Genomic DNA, 13,949 nt, shown 5'->3' with positions numbered 1-13,949 from the left:
CTGTTTCTTGCAGATTTTTTTTCTAAATTTTTCATTTTTACATTGGAGGTCAAGGTGAATAAAGTTAATATTATTATATTATTATCATACTGACTGGTCAGATGTCATGGTGTCACCGTCTGTGACGTAGCCTGATCTTTGCTGATTAGCTGGAAGAAATTTATGTGGTTCTACGACCTCACAGAGAGACATGGGGACCCAGTTAAATATCCACTGAAGTTACCAAATATAGTTATTCGCCTGATAAAGGGTTCATGAGTTTTTAGAGTGAGTTTGCAAGTTTTAGTTTAGTATTTATTTTTTTGAAATGCTTTAGTTTTAGTTTAGTTTTTATTAGTGTTAGTTTTTTGAAATGGGGTATTTGTTGGGTGGGAGATTAAAAGAGGTCACAGTAAATTTTGCCTTTTTCCTTTGTCTTATCTCGTAGCTCCCGTAGTGTCTTGTAAATTTTGTTTATTTGTTGGTTTTTATTCCTTTTGTTGTTGTTTTTTATTGCTTGAAGTATGCCTAGGTTGTTCTTTTTATTTAATTATTTAATTGTGTTGTCATTGTCTCTGTGTGTAATGCTGCTGCTACACTGTAATTTCCCAGCTTGGGATAAATAAAGTATATCTATCTATCTTTCTATCTATCTATCTATCTATCTATCTATCTATCTATCTATCTATCTATCTATCTATCTATCTATCTATCTATCTATCTATCTATCTATCTATCTATCTTCATTATGTATGAAAAAAGATGACAAAGACGAAAATGAAGGACATTTTCACTATAATTTTAGTTAGTTTTGTAACCACACAATACAGTTTCAGTTAACCTTTAACCCTTAAAATAAAGTCTGAAATCTCAAAAAAGCTTTTAAAGAAGTGAGGAAATGTCTTCACTTTGCAAAAATGTCCTCACTCTGTTGGTTAAAAACGTTGTTGGTCCTCACTATGTAGAAACACACACACACACACACACACACACACACACACACACACACATTGAGGCAGGAAGTTTCCTTGAAGCGGTAACTCAGACTGAGTAACTTTGTGGTTTAAACTGGTTTACCAGTCCAGTGGTGTCACCGTGGAATGCTTCTAGAAAACTGGGCTGTGTGCTGCAGGATAAACACTTCTGTTAGCGCCTCCACATGTGAGCATCAATCAGAAAAACACAGAGTTGGAGAAAAAAAAAGAAAAGGTGAAAGGGCCAGCTGGATCAGTGGGCAGGATAATGAGACTGTGCAGGACAGGCTCTCAGTCTACTGTACACAGAAACACATGGAGTTGGTTTTCTGATTGGGTTGAGAGTTAATTAGGTGGAGAGTCAACAACTGGTGTGTATGGCACTTAAAGGGGCAGTTCACACTAAAAATAAAAAGGCATATTTCATATTAGCTGTCGTGCTCCAGTATTTATCAGTGTTGGCGTGTTGGAGACTTCAACAGCAGTGTCTCTTTCCAGGAATCATGACAGTTACTCAACATAGTCCTTGGCCTTGTTGCGAGCAGGTTCATGAAATAAATATTTTCTTTTCAGTGTAGGAAACTATTCACAACAAGGTCTGTGCATTCTCTTAAATAGCCGGGTCATCATTCCTGCCAAGAGACATTGCTCTTGAGTTTCTTCTGTCACTCAGAACCTTAATAAAGCAGTAAACAGATTCAGATTTTCCTTTATTAGTAACAAGAACTAGGACAACGAAACTAGCCATCAACCCGTCCAAACGTATACTTAAACACACATACAATATGACAGAGGTGGAGAGGACAGGGAGACAGAGATGGAAGAAAAGAAATGCAGCACAACGTGAGGAGAGGAAAGGTTGAAAAAAAATGAAAAAAACCTCAGCAGCAAAAGCACATACACTACCGGTCAAAAGTTTTAGAACACCCCAATTTTTCCAGTTTTTTATTGAAATTCAAGCAGTTCAAGTCAAATGAACAGCTTGAAAGGGTACAAAGGTAAGTGGTGAACTGCCAGAGGTAAATAAAAAAAGGTAAGCTTAACCAAAACTGGAAAATAATGTACATTTCAGAATTATACAAGTAGGCCTTTTTCAGGGAACAAGAAATGGGTTAACAACTTAACTCTATGGAGTCTTGGGCTATTTTGTCCATTTTTGAATTCTTTTTATGTCTTTGTAAGTGATTTTGTGTCTTTTTTTGTCATTTTGTGTCTTTTTTTGGTCATTTTGTATCTTTTTTTAGTCCTTTAGTCCAACATAAAATGTGATTTTGAATCTTTTTTTACTTTCAAAACACTATCATGCTCAATAAAGAATTTTAAATGTTGCAAATGTGTATTCATTTAAGAGTACACTGAGACATTAAACTGCATCATTTTCAATTAAATTCTGGAAAAGTTGGTGTGTTCTAAAACTTTTGACCGGTAGTGTACATTATACACTTCACAACATGAACAGAGTTATGATAGTCAAGCAACTATTTACCATGTAAAGATACAGTGGAGTAATGGAGCCCTAATCAGAGAGTGAAGTCATGTTCCCACTGTGTGTTTTAATCAGTTTCTCTGTTCTTTGCTGACAACAAACAACAAGAAGTTGTTTTGGTAGCACATGCTGGTTGGTGCACTGTAAAACCCAACTTGTTGTTTCAACTTAAATATTTGAGTGTTGATGCTGCGAAAGAGTTTTATGTCAAGACAACAAAAACAACAGAGTTAACTCAAATGGATCATGCTATTTGACTCAATATTTTAAGCTAAAATTACTTTTTGCACAGATCTTTGTTGTATCGAAAAGGAAACATACAGTACAGGCCAAAAGTTTGGACACACACCTTCTCATTCAATGCGTTTTTTCTTTATTTTCATGACTATTTACATTGTAGATTCTCACTGAAGGCATCAAAACTATGAATGAACACATATGGAATTATGTACTTAACAAAAAAAGTGTGAAATAACTGAAAACATGTCTTGTATTTTAGATTCCTCAAAGTAACCACCCTTTGCTTACTAGAATATAAGACATGTTTTCAGTTATTTCACACTTTTTTGTTAAGTACATAATTCCACGTGTTCATTAATAGTTTTGATGAATCCACAATGTAAATAGTCATGAAAATAAAGGAAACGCATTGAATGAGAAGGTGTGTCCAAACTTTTGGCCTGTAGTGTAAGTTATGATAATAAACACAGTGGCTCAGTTGGTAGAGCGTTCGTCCAGTAACCGGAAGGTTGGTGGTTCGATCCCCGACCATGGCAGCTACGTGTTGAAGTATCCTTGAGCAAGATACTGAACCCCAAATGTCTCCCGATGCTGCGTAAAAGGATCTGTTTCATTCTGAAGAGACAGCTTTTTCAAAACCAACATGGCTCAGTTCAAAATTTTGTTTCAAAACAAAACTTCTCATCTCTTCTCTGACATGATTTTGACATCAGATGAATTCTGAATGAGCGTAGTGTGTAGTGTAAAGCGATTTGGATGAAAAGCGTTATAAGTGCACCCCATTTACCATTTACTAAACAAGAAACATTGGGTTTTAAAGTGTACATGTGAGTCCAATTGTGTGTCCCACTCATCACTGCAAAGACCTTTTTAAATTAATTGAGATGCACCTGTACACTGACTGTGGATAAGTAGCTCACACAAAACCACCAAAACTGTCCCTTTAAAGGAATAAGAAAAAAAAGGAACATAAAAGCGTGCAGACACCCAACACATCCTATGTCCAAAACGTGTTTGAATAAAAACCAAAAATATGTTTTTTTTGTTTGTTTTTTAGAAAATTACAATAGAAATGAAAACTAGTAGAAATATTGAGCAGATTAAACTAATCATCAGTGTACATATTATATTACTGGACACTAGTTACATTATACAAGGTTGCATTCACAAGTATGGTTATTTATGACTGACATGACATAAGCAATGACAAGGTTATAAAACAGCAGAGAGTTGTATGAAAGCACTTGTCCAAAAACATTTATAATGTGTTGATAGGAATGAGAAACTGCTACTATGATGAGCACCAATGACTAAATGTTGTGGAGGTTGAACTAACTGTTGTGCAAATGTTAATAGTGATGTGAGAAATGCACCAAAGGTGGGAGTGTGTATTTTTGTCTTTGGGGGTGAACTGTCCCTTTAAGAGAGCCTGGGACATAATGCTGTTCAACAGGTGCACATTTGGCAATTTGCTTAAAATAATAGCCAAACCATTAACTCCACCCAATAATGTGGAATTGCACCATATTGATGTGAAACTGCATTTCTTCCATTCCATCACCTGAACTGGAGCAGAGTAATGGCTCTCTGTATCTGCACACAGGAACTCTGTGTGGTCCGTAATGAGCTCAGTAAACATCTGCTACTCCTGTATTAAAGACCATTTTCTCCGCGTCTCATCCTGTAATATGGAGAAATTAGAGTGCAGGGACTCATTCGGCGTGTTTATACACACACACACACATTCACAGAGAGCAGACATAACATAAGGAGTCCAAGTGTTTTTATACTACCCAACTGACGCTCTAACATACCATCTCAGCACCACAATTTTCCATCCACAACAGTAAAACACTACCGGGTGTCCTCGGTGAACGCTCCGAGTCAATACCAGCTTTTCTTTCCTTTTAAGTGCAGTTTAGTGGGGTCTGATCCAAGCAGCAGGTTTACTGATTTATCTGGAAAGCTTTACTAATTTAAACAGCGCACTGTTAAATACATATTTCAGGTTTTAAATAATTCAGTAAGGCTGCTTGTTGAGACAAAGCCATTCTTCAGTCTTTAACTGAAATCATACACTATGTGTTTATTTAGCATGGCAGTGTTTCCCTCAAAACACTGGAGGACACAACAAAGGCTTGGTTATGCAACATATATATAGAGGAATAGCACCACCTAGTGTCACATCACCTTTACAACATGGCAACTACAGGCATGTAGAGCTGCAACAAGTTGTCGTTTTTCATGCAAAAATGTCAGAAAATGCTGTTTTCAGCCTCTCAAATGTGGAGATTTCCTACTTTTATCTGTTTTATATCATGTTAAATTGAATATCTTTAGGTTTTGGGTTCAAATAACAACACATTTAAGGACATTACAAGTAAAAATTGTCAGGTTCCTTTAAATAAAATGTGAAAACAGTGCAAATGTCCAAAAAGCAAGAAAATATAGTGTTTCTGCATCCACAAAATACGCCGCCACCATGCCCTGATTATATACAACTTACATATATTATCTCGCTTTTTGTTGAACGTGCAGGAAGTGATCATTCTACACATAATATGAAGTATATATATATGGTTTTGACTTAAAACTATGCAATTTTACATAATTTTTGCACCATTATTATTACTATAGATGCAAAACCTGCTATAATTATCTGGCAAAAGAAAAAAACCCACACATTTAAGTAAAAGGCCTAAACCATAAAGGTCATATCACCATCTTTGACAAGGTGAGATATGGGAACTGCAGCTTGGATCATTAACGAACCACAAAAGATGCAAACCTTCAAAATAAAACCTGAAAATATTCTTAAATTGTCAGTAATTGTAGCAAGTAATTTTTCCAAAAGATGTCAGAAAATGCTGTTTTCAGATTTCCTGCTTGTATCTGTTTTACATCATGTTAAACTGTTTAGAAATTTAAGGACATTATCTTGGAGTTTAAGAAACATGGATAGACATTTTTTATCCTATTTTCCAACGTTTTATAGATCCAGATCCACAAAATCCTAAAAACAGTCAAAACAGACACAAACATGTGCATGTTACTTGGGAAAACATGTAATTCAACTGCTTTTGTCTCATTGAATGGCTTTTATTATGGAAATCACACACTGGATGTTCTAACTAAGGCCAGTGACACTGATACTGTACAGCTGACTGACAAGACAAACAGAAGAACTCCTCAGTTACCAGATGTTCTCCTCTGTAGAAACTCTGTGGAGGTTCTAGTAAACCATCTGGATTGTTCCACGTCCTTGCAAACCTCATATTCCAGTCTTTTTCCTATTCCTGAAAAAGTCTGTTGATGGTTAAACTGAAGGAATGTTTGCATTTCCAGAGGATCTTCCTCACTTCTTCATCTCCTTCTGCAGCTCTTCTTTGATCTCCTTCTCCAGCTCGGTGGTGTCGTACTCCCTCATCATGTCGTACTCCAGCCACGGCTTCGCCCACTTCTGAGCGTGCTCCATCTGCTCCGGGGTCAGGGCCAAGTCGAAGCGGATGCCCTGGATGTTAAACACGGGTCGTTCCCAGCGTTTGGACCACGGCTTGGGCCTCATCTTTACCTTGAGCTGATGAATAGAGAGAAAACAATCAATATGTTCTCGTTCTTTTACATCAAACATAATAACAGCTTAAAGACTTTGGATAAGCCTCATTTATTCAGGCTCTTTCCTACAAATCTGTCATCATCTTGAAGCTCTCACCGGGTTGACAGGAACCTCTCCGGTGGGGGACGAGGGGACGGGCTTCATGTCCGGGTCCACGGTGCTGTACTCGCTCAGAGCGTCTCTCAGATACATCAGGTTGTCGTCCAGCCTCTTCTCCAGCTTTAGCACTTCAATACTCTGGATACGGGGGCTGTACAGCTCGTAGCAGATCTCCACACCTGAAACACATACACACCAGAAAATCAAAAATCTAAATCAAAATGACTTTATTTATCCCCGAGGGTAAATTCAGTTAGTCTGGTAGAACCTCTGTTAGAATGAGACAGCCTGATGGCTGTAGGAGAGAAGAAGAAGAAGAAGAAGAAGAAGAAGAAGAAGAAGAAGAAGAAGAAGAAGAAGAAGAAGAAGAAGAAGAAGAAGAAGAAGAAGAAGAAGAAGAAGAAGAAGAAGAAGAAGAAGAAGAAGAAGAAGAAGAAGAAGAAGAAGAAGAAGAAGAAGAAGAAGAAGAAGAAGAAGAAGAAGAAGAGTACTTTATTAATCCCACAATGGGGAAATTCAACCTCTGTATTTAACCCATCCTTTTTTTACACACAAGTGAACACACCATGCAAGGAGCAGTGGGCAGCACTGCTCCTGCCCGGGACACTGCCCGGGAGCTGTGGAGGAGGGGGGGTTAGGTGCCTTGCTCAAGGGCACTTCAGTCCTAGACCTGTCAGTACCGGGATTCGAACCAGCGACTCTCCAGTTACAAGCCCGATTCCTAACCTCTAGGCTGAGAAGGATCTTATGAATCTCTCCGTCCTGCAACAGAGAGAGAGGAGCCGTCCACTGCTGTTTTTTTGGTCCATAAAGGTTTTGTGTAGCAGATGATCCGGGTATTTCAGGATGGCCTGGAACATGTTGACAGGTCATCTCTCCACCACCTCCTCCAGTGTGTCCAACCTGGCCCCAACCACAGAACCAGCTCTTTAGACCAGTCTGATCATCTCTGTGTGTGATGCTGCCTCCCCAGCAGACTGCAGCATAAAACAACACACTACCACCACAGACCGATAAAACATCTGCAGCATCTTACTACAGATGTACAGAGATCTGAGCTTCAAGAAGGAAATTTGGTACTTCCTGTCATGGTGGTACAAGAAGTAGGCGGCGACCTACTTGATATTCAAGACACAAGGCCTTGTGGGAACTCTCTGTGAACTCTGATAACACCATGATTGAGGGGGACATGTAGATCAGGGGGCTCTGTCCTGATGTGATGTTTAGTGCAGGAAGATAGGGCCGCATTGAGTCTTGCTGAAGAGCCAATGCTGAAAACTGCAACAGTCATAAGCCGAGCGGTGTACGGGGCTTTGTTGTATTGTAAAAGAACCATTCGGGATTGTGCGGTGTATGGAATACGAATGTGCTAATAAAACTTGCTGAACAGAGTATTGAGTGCTTTGTTTGGCCAGCTCACCCATTAACTTAGTGCAATACACAAAATTGCCATAACAGCTTGCTTAAGAAAAAGAGGCGGCTCCGCCCCTTGCAGAAATCTCTGATCATCTCCTTAGTCTTTGAGGTGTTCAGTAGGAGATAGTTCTTGTGACTCCAGTCACTGAAGGCTTTTATCAGATCCCTATATTCAGATTCCTGTCCATTCCTTATACACGCTACAATAGCAGTGTTGTCTGAGTACTTCTGGATGTGGCAGGACTCAGAGTTGTATTTCAAGTCCGCTGTGTACAGTGTGAACAGCAGTGGAGCCAGGACAGTGCCTTGTGGAGCCCCTCTGCTCATTAAAAAATTCCTCTTCTTGAGCTAAGTTATCGGTGGCTAACATGTTTTTCATCATGAAAAAGCTGCACCATGGACTTCAGTAAAGGAACAGCTGTACTATATTTCCCACATTGCCTATACTGCCCTACTAATGACAAGACAAACTTCTGTAGCATACTTTGACAACACAAGAAAACCTAAAAATCAAAGACAAATATGGAGGGAAAAAGATGGGCAAACCAAATATTCCTTGGAGCCGTGTGACATTTAAAGACCTCTGCTATTACACTTCTTCTACAGATAATAACTAAAGCTCACCTTGGTTATTAATGATGTTCCTCAGGATGAATGTGGCTCCCAGCAGCGACCCACGCCTCTGGATGCAGATGCCCACAAACCGGTTACTTTTCCCGCTGGCGTGAGGATCGGCCATGGTCACTGCCAGGATGCTCCCTTAAAACAATCAGGATCATTTAAACTGTTTAAAATACATTTCAAACAATACACTTTAACAAACCACTTCTACTTGCAAAGATCTTTAAGAATATAGAGGTGAACAGAAGATAACAGTTTCAAAGCAGATTGGCAAAGGTCTAAATCCGGGTCAGGTTTTATTTAGAAACGCTGTAAAATCTTCAGCTGTACCTTTAAATTAAATGTGCAAATGTCCAAAACGATTATATGATGATTATATATAACCTAGATATATTATATTGCTTTCTGTTAGTTTAACCCATTGAACTTGCAAGAAGCGATCATTTTACACACTAGGGCAGGGCGATATATCGATATATTTTTTTAAATGTGACCATATCGCATATATCCATATAGTTTTTTTTATTCTTTATATATAAATACTTCCCTTACTAGGGTTTGTCATATTTAGTTCTTTTGTAATGTTATTATTCTTTTTTCATATAAATATATTTATTTTGGAAAAACATTGGCCTATTTTATTTCATAGGCTATTTTTATTTAAGATATTTTTATTTAAATGTGCATTTTATGGAGCTTTGATTTAAGAAAAAAAAGGTACTCCTGTTATACAGTATTTACGTTCACTGAAATAAAAGGTTTCAATAAAACTACTTGTGACATGTCATTTCACTTTGACTGAACATTTGCTCTCACTTTGCGATTAAAATATCAGGATATATATCGTATATCCATATTCAGCCTAAATATATATCAGGATATGACTTTTGGTTCATATCGCCCAGCCAAAACCACAAAAGATGCAAACCTTCAAAATAAAACCTGAAAATATTCTTAAATGTATCATCATCCCCATTACTTGTATTATTATTATTAATATTCTTCTCTTTACTGAAGTGTCTCCATGTGATGTGATAACATGAAGCCTACATTATAAATGCAATCATTATAAATATGTGTAAATAAAATCAGGTAGATATTTGTGTATTACTTAAAAGAAAAAGCATTTACATTAATATTTCAGTTTAATATTATTTTTTAATATTTCATTTATTTGTATTTTTTTTTTTTTACTAACGTTTACTCATTTTTGTAAAATGTCTCTTTCAATCGATTCAAAATTTAATTGAAAAACAAAAGTTTCATTAAAAGTAGGTATTTGTTGTATTTTGGCCATGTCTGTCATCTCAATAAGCTGAGATTTTTTAAAAATGTATTTTATTGCAAAGTATTTAGGTGCTACTTTTTTTTTTCACAGTTGAGCACAAACCATTAGGTGATGCAAACCTTCAAAATAAAACCTGAAAATATTCTTAAATCGTCAGTAAGGCAGTGATTGTAGCAAGAATAGAGTATTCTGGCCTCTTCTCTTGAAGCACAGGAAAAACAGTTGTAGTGTCAGAAATATTGGATCTAGTTGCCGTATTTTAACTTGATATATGAGTTAAGTGTCAGATGTGAGGATGATAGAAATGATATTTTTTTTATAAATTCTCCCTGTTGAGTAATAAAACTGGTTTCTTACCAACGTAGAATTCAGGGATGTCGAGCACTTTCCTCCTGGCGACCATATCTTTCCTCTCAAAGACAAACTTTACAGGATTGATTCTCTGTCTGGGAGGGATGAACTCTGGACTCAGGAACCTGAGAAAAATAAAAAACATAATATAACATCAACCAGACTTCATCCAGTCTGCAGCGTTAGTGTGAATCTGTGAGGGTCAGGAGTAGGGCTGGGCGATATATCATTATAAAAAATATATCGGTATATTTTTAATAGAGTTGCAACAATTATTTGATTAATCAAACAATAATTGATGATTAAATTAATCGTCAACTATTTTGATAATCCAATAATTGGTTTGAGCCGCTTTTTAAAGACAATAAGTCCAAATTCTCTGATTCCAGCTTCTTCAATGTGAATATTTCTGGTTTCTTTGTTCCTTTATGACAATAAACTGAATATCTCTTTGGTTTGTGGACAAAACAAGAGATTTGAGGACGTCATCTTGTAGTTTGGGAAACACTCATTGATATTTTTCAACATTTTATTGACCAAACAACTAATTGATTAATCTTTAAATAATCGATAGATTAATAAATACTGAAAATAATCGTTAGAATCGTTAGTTGCGTCCCTAATTTTTAAATGTGATATGGAATTAGTTTTCAGTTTTTTCTTTCTTTGTATATATATAAATGCTGCCCTTACTGGGGTTTGTCATATTTAGTTCTTTTGTAATGTTCATTATTCTTTTCTCATATAAATATATTTATTTCAGAAAAAGACTGGCCTATTTTATTTCATAGGCTATTTCTATTTAAGATACTTTTTATTTAAATGTGCACTTTATGGTGCTTTGATTTTTAAAAAGGTTCTCCTGTTGTTCTACAGTATTTATGTTCACTTAAATAAACGGTTTCAAAAAAACTACTTGTGACATGTCATATTTGGCTTTGACTGATCATTTGCTCTTATTTTGCGATAAAAAATATCAGGATATACATTGTATATCGATATTCAGCCTAAATATATGTAAGGTAAGTAAGTAAATAAAGTTTATTTACATAGCACTTTTACAGATAAAATCACAAGGTGAGAAATAAGATAGGAGAACATAAAACGAATAAAACACAATGAAACATAAAAATTATAAAACAATATGTACCATGCATGGTGGTCATCCAAATGCCTGTCTAAAAAGATATCTGGTCTTAAGGTGATTTTTAAAAGAGTCGACAGAAATAGCAGACCGTAGGAGGAGAGGCACAGAGTTACAAAGTATAGGTGCCACATATTGAAATGATGGATCACCACGTGTTTGCAATATTATGTCTTTTTATGATATGGGGGATATGACATGTGGTCCATATCGCCCAGCCCTACTGTGAGTGTCTGAGGACCAGGAGGAGATGGAGACAGATCTTACTCTCTCTGAGTTGCCGCAGCTTGTGTTTTATCTATGATGACAGGTTTAGATGGAGGGGTGAACTTTGGTGGCCCCCCGCTGCTCCCCGAAGCATGACGACACAGTGACGTAGATATAAACCCTGAAAACAACAAGAAACAAGACAAACATCAACTATGTCCGGTGAGTTTTCACCGTTAGCTCCATTAGCTAACACTTGGTGGATGTCCGTTACAAATACTACACCCTCTCAAAGCCTGACAATAAATTATCGAGTATATCAGAGCAACACTTCTTCCAGTTACTTACGTTCATTTTGGAGCCGCAGGTTTCGTAATAACCTCAGTGAAGACATAAATGTGTGGAGATCTTTTACACAGGCTGCCATGTCTGACCTTGTTGTCACATGGAGTTTCTACGGAAGCCGTGTAGGCGAAATGTAATCGAAACGCGTTTTTTTTTTCGTGCTTGCAGTGTAGTGTGTTGTCCGCTAGATGGCGCAACTGTTTCACAAATAGATATAATGCCAACTGCAAGGACCCAAAAATTAATTTTTTTTTTAATTAAATTAATTAAAAAGTAGCAACTTAATGGTTAAATAAAATACATTTTTTTAAAAAAGCTCAGCTTATTGAGATGGCAGACATGGCCAAAATACAACAAATACCTACTTTTATTTGATTTTTTTTATTTTTTAATTACATTTCGAATCGATTGAAAAGTATTAAAATCAAAAATATTAAATGTGTAACCCTCCATACACATTCACAGAGACATTTTACAAGTCAAACAAACGTAATAATCATAAAAATTTGTAAATGAAAAATAGAAATGAATAAAATATTTAAAAATAATATTAAAATGAAATAATAATAATGTATATGCTTTTTCTTTTAAGTAATACACAATATCTACCTCATTTTATTTACACATTATATTTATGATGCTTGCATTTATAATGTAGGTTTCATGTTATCACTAACACATGGAGACACTTCAGTAAAGAGAATAATATTAGTAATAATACAAGTAATGGTGATGATGATACAGACATTTGTATATTTTAAAAATATACTTACAAAGTGCTTCACTGCAGTAAAATAAAACAGTCCATTAAAAATCACTTTAAGCAAAAATAACATAAAAAGTATTTAAAGTGAATATAATTATAGTTAAAAAATAATTACATGATAAGATATTAAAAAAAACAATGCAATTGATTATTAAGACAATACACAGCAATTAATTCGTTATGTAAGAACACAATTTTAAAAAACTATTCCATTACATATAAAAAAAATCCCCCTCTATATCCAAAATTGTACTCAAAAGTATTAACAACAACGTTCATAAATGATCAGAAGTTAAAGTAGGGGATGCAGTGGTGGAAAGTAGCTAAGTACATGTACTCAATTACTGTACTTAAGTATAATTTGGAGGTACTTGTACTTTACTTGAGTATTTCCATTTTATGTAACTTTATACTTCTACTCCACTACATTTAGCTGACAGCTTTATTTACTTTACAGGTCGAGATTTAACATGAAAAATATAATTAATTTAAAGTGATGAGACATTTTTTTTAAATTAAGCCTCATAACAGCTTATTAAGTAGTTAAAATGAGCTCTACCTTGAGAAGATTCAAATGCTGCTTATATAAATGCACCAATGCAAATAATGTAATAATATATTTAGAATATATAAAACAATCTGAGTGGGGACCTTCTGCATAACAAGTACTTTTACTTTTCATACTGTAAGTACATTTTGATGCTGATACTTTTGTACTTTTACTTTAAGTAAATTTTGAATGCAGGACTTTTACTGAAGTTGAGTAATTTCACAGTGTGGTATTAGTACTTTTACTGAAGTAAAGGATCTGAATACTTCTTCCACCTCAGCCTACGAAGGATCGAGCCCCGCAGTGTTTTCACCTTGAAAGATCCAGTAAATTTATTTAATCTGTATATTGTTTGTAGGGCGATAACAGAGGACTATTTTCATTAGCGATTATTGTTTGATTGTCTGTTTGTCAGCAGGATTGCAGAAAAAGTACTGGGCCGATTTTCATGAAACTTGGTGGAAGGGTGTAACATGAGTCAAGGAAGAACCAACTATTGTTTGGAGTGGATGTGAATCACTGGGCAGATACTGGGATTGGGTGAACATAATGGATGATGATATTGTTGTTGGGGAGGTGGGGCCCTTTAAACCTCTGAAGTCCAGGAGATTTTGGTTCAAATTTGTCAACTTCTTATGCATTCATTTCTGTCTCTGTTTAGCATCTTTCAGTCTGTCCTTACACCACATGTATGGCTGTTTTTCCAGACACAAACTTTGCTATCAGTCAGATTTTTCATTTTATTTTAATTAATAAAGTATAAAGCTGCCAGGAACCGAAAATACAAGCAAAAGACATAGGTGTCTATGGAAATGTACCTTTTTTAAAAACCATTTATACACACAAAAACAGCAGAAAAAAATATAA

At 35.9% G+C, this 13,949-nt stretch overlaps 1 protein-coding gene across 1 annotated transcript; it reads right to left on the bottom strand.

Moving 5' to 3' along the window:
- Positions 1-5,757: 5,757 nt before the first annotated feature.
- mrpl19 (mitochondrial ribosomal protein L19) lies at positions 5,758-11,898 on the bottom strand. The gene is made up of 6 exons (XM_059356364.1): positions 11,770-11,898; positions 11,482-11,602; positions 10,077-10,195; positions 8,435-8,569; positions 6,392-6,573; positions 5,758-6,256 (listed from the first exon to the last, which is right to left on the bottom strand). The coding sequence occupies exons 1-6, from the start codon at positions 11,846-11,848 to the stop codon at positions 6,035-6,037; spliced, it is 858 nt and encodes a 285-aa protein (XP_059212347.1). The 5' UTR covers positions 11,849-11,898; the 3' UTR covers positions 5,758-6,034.
- Between the last annotated feature and the right edge of the window lie 2,051 nt (positions 11,899-13,949).

Source organism: Centropristis striata, chromosome 18, assembly GCF_030273125.1.
Source record: "Centropristis striata isolate RG_2023a ecotype Rhode Island chromosome 18, C.striata_1.0, whole genome shotgun sequence".
Taxonomy (NCBI): Eukaryota; Metazoa; Chordata; class Actinopteri; order Perciformes; family Serranidae; genus Centropristis; species Centropristis striata.
Note: the sequence above shows the minus strand (reverse complement) of the source record. Positions and strands in the feature narration are given on the sequence as shown.

Excerpts from the sequence above, each read along its gene's own strand:
- mrpl19 (XM_059356364.1), bottom strand. The coding sequence starts at position 11,848 with ATGGCAGCCTGTGTAAAAGATCTCCACACATTTATGTCTTCACTGAGG. Across the intron at positions 10,196-11,481 it reads GCTGCGGCAACTCAGAGAGA|GTTCCTGAGTCCAGAGTTCA; the intron begins GTAAGATCTGTC and ends TATTTTTCTCAG. Across the intron at positions 6,257-6,391 it reads GAGAGGTTCCTGTCAACCCG|CTCAAGGTAAAGATGAGGCC; the intron begins GTGAGAGCTTCA and ends TCTATTCATCAG.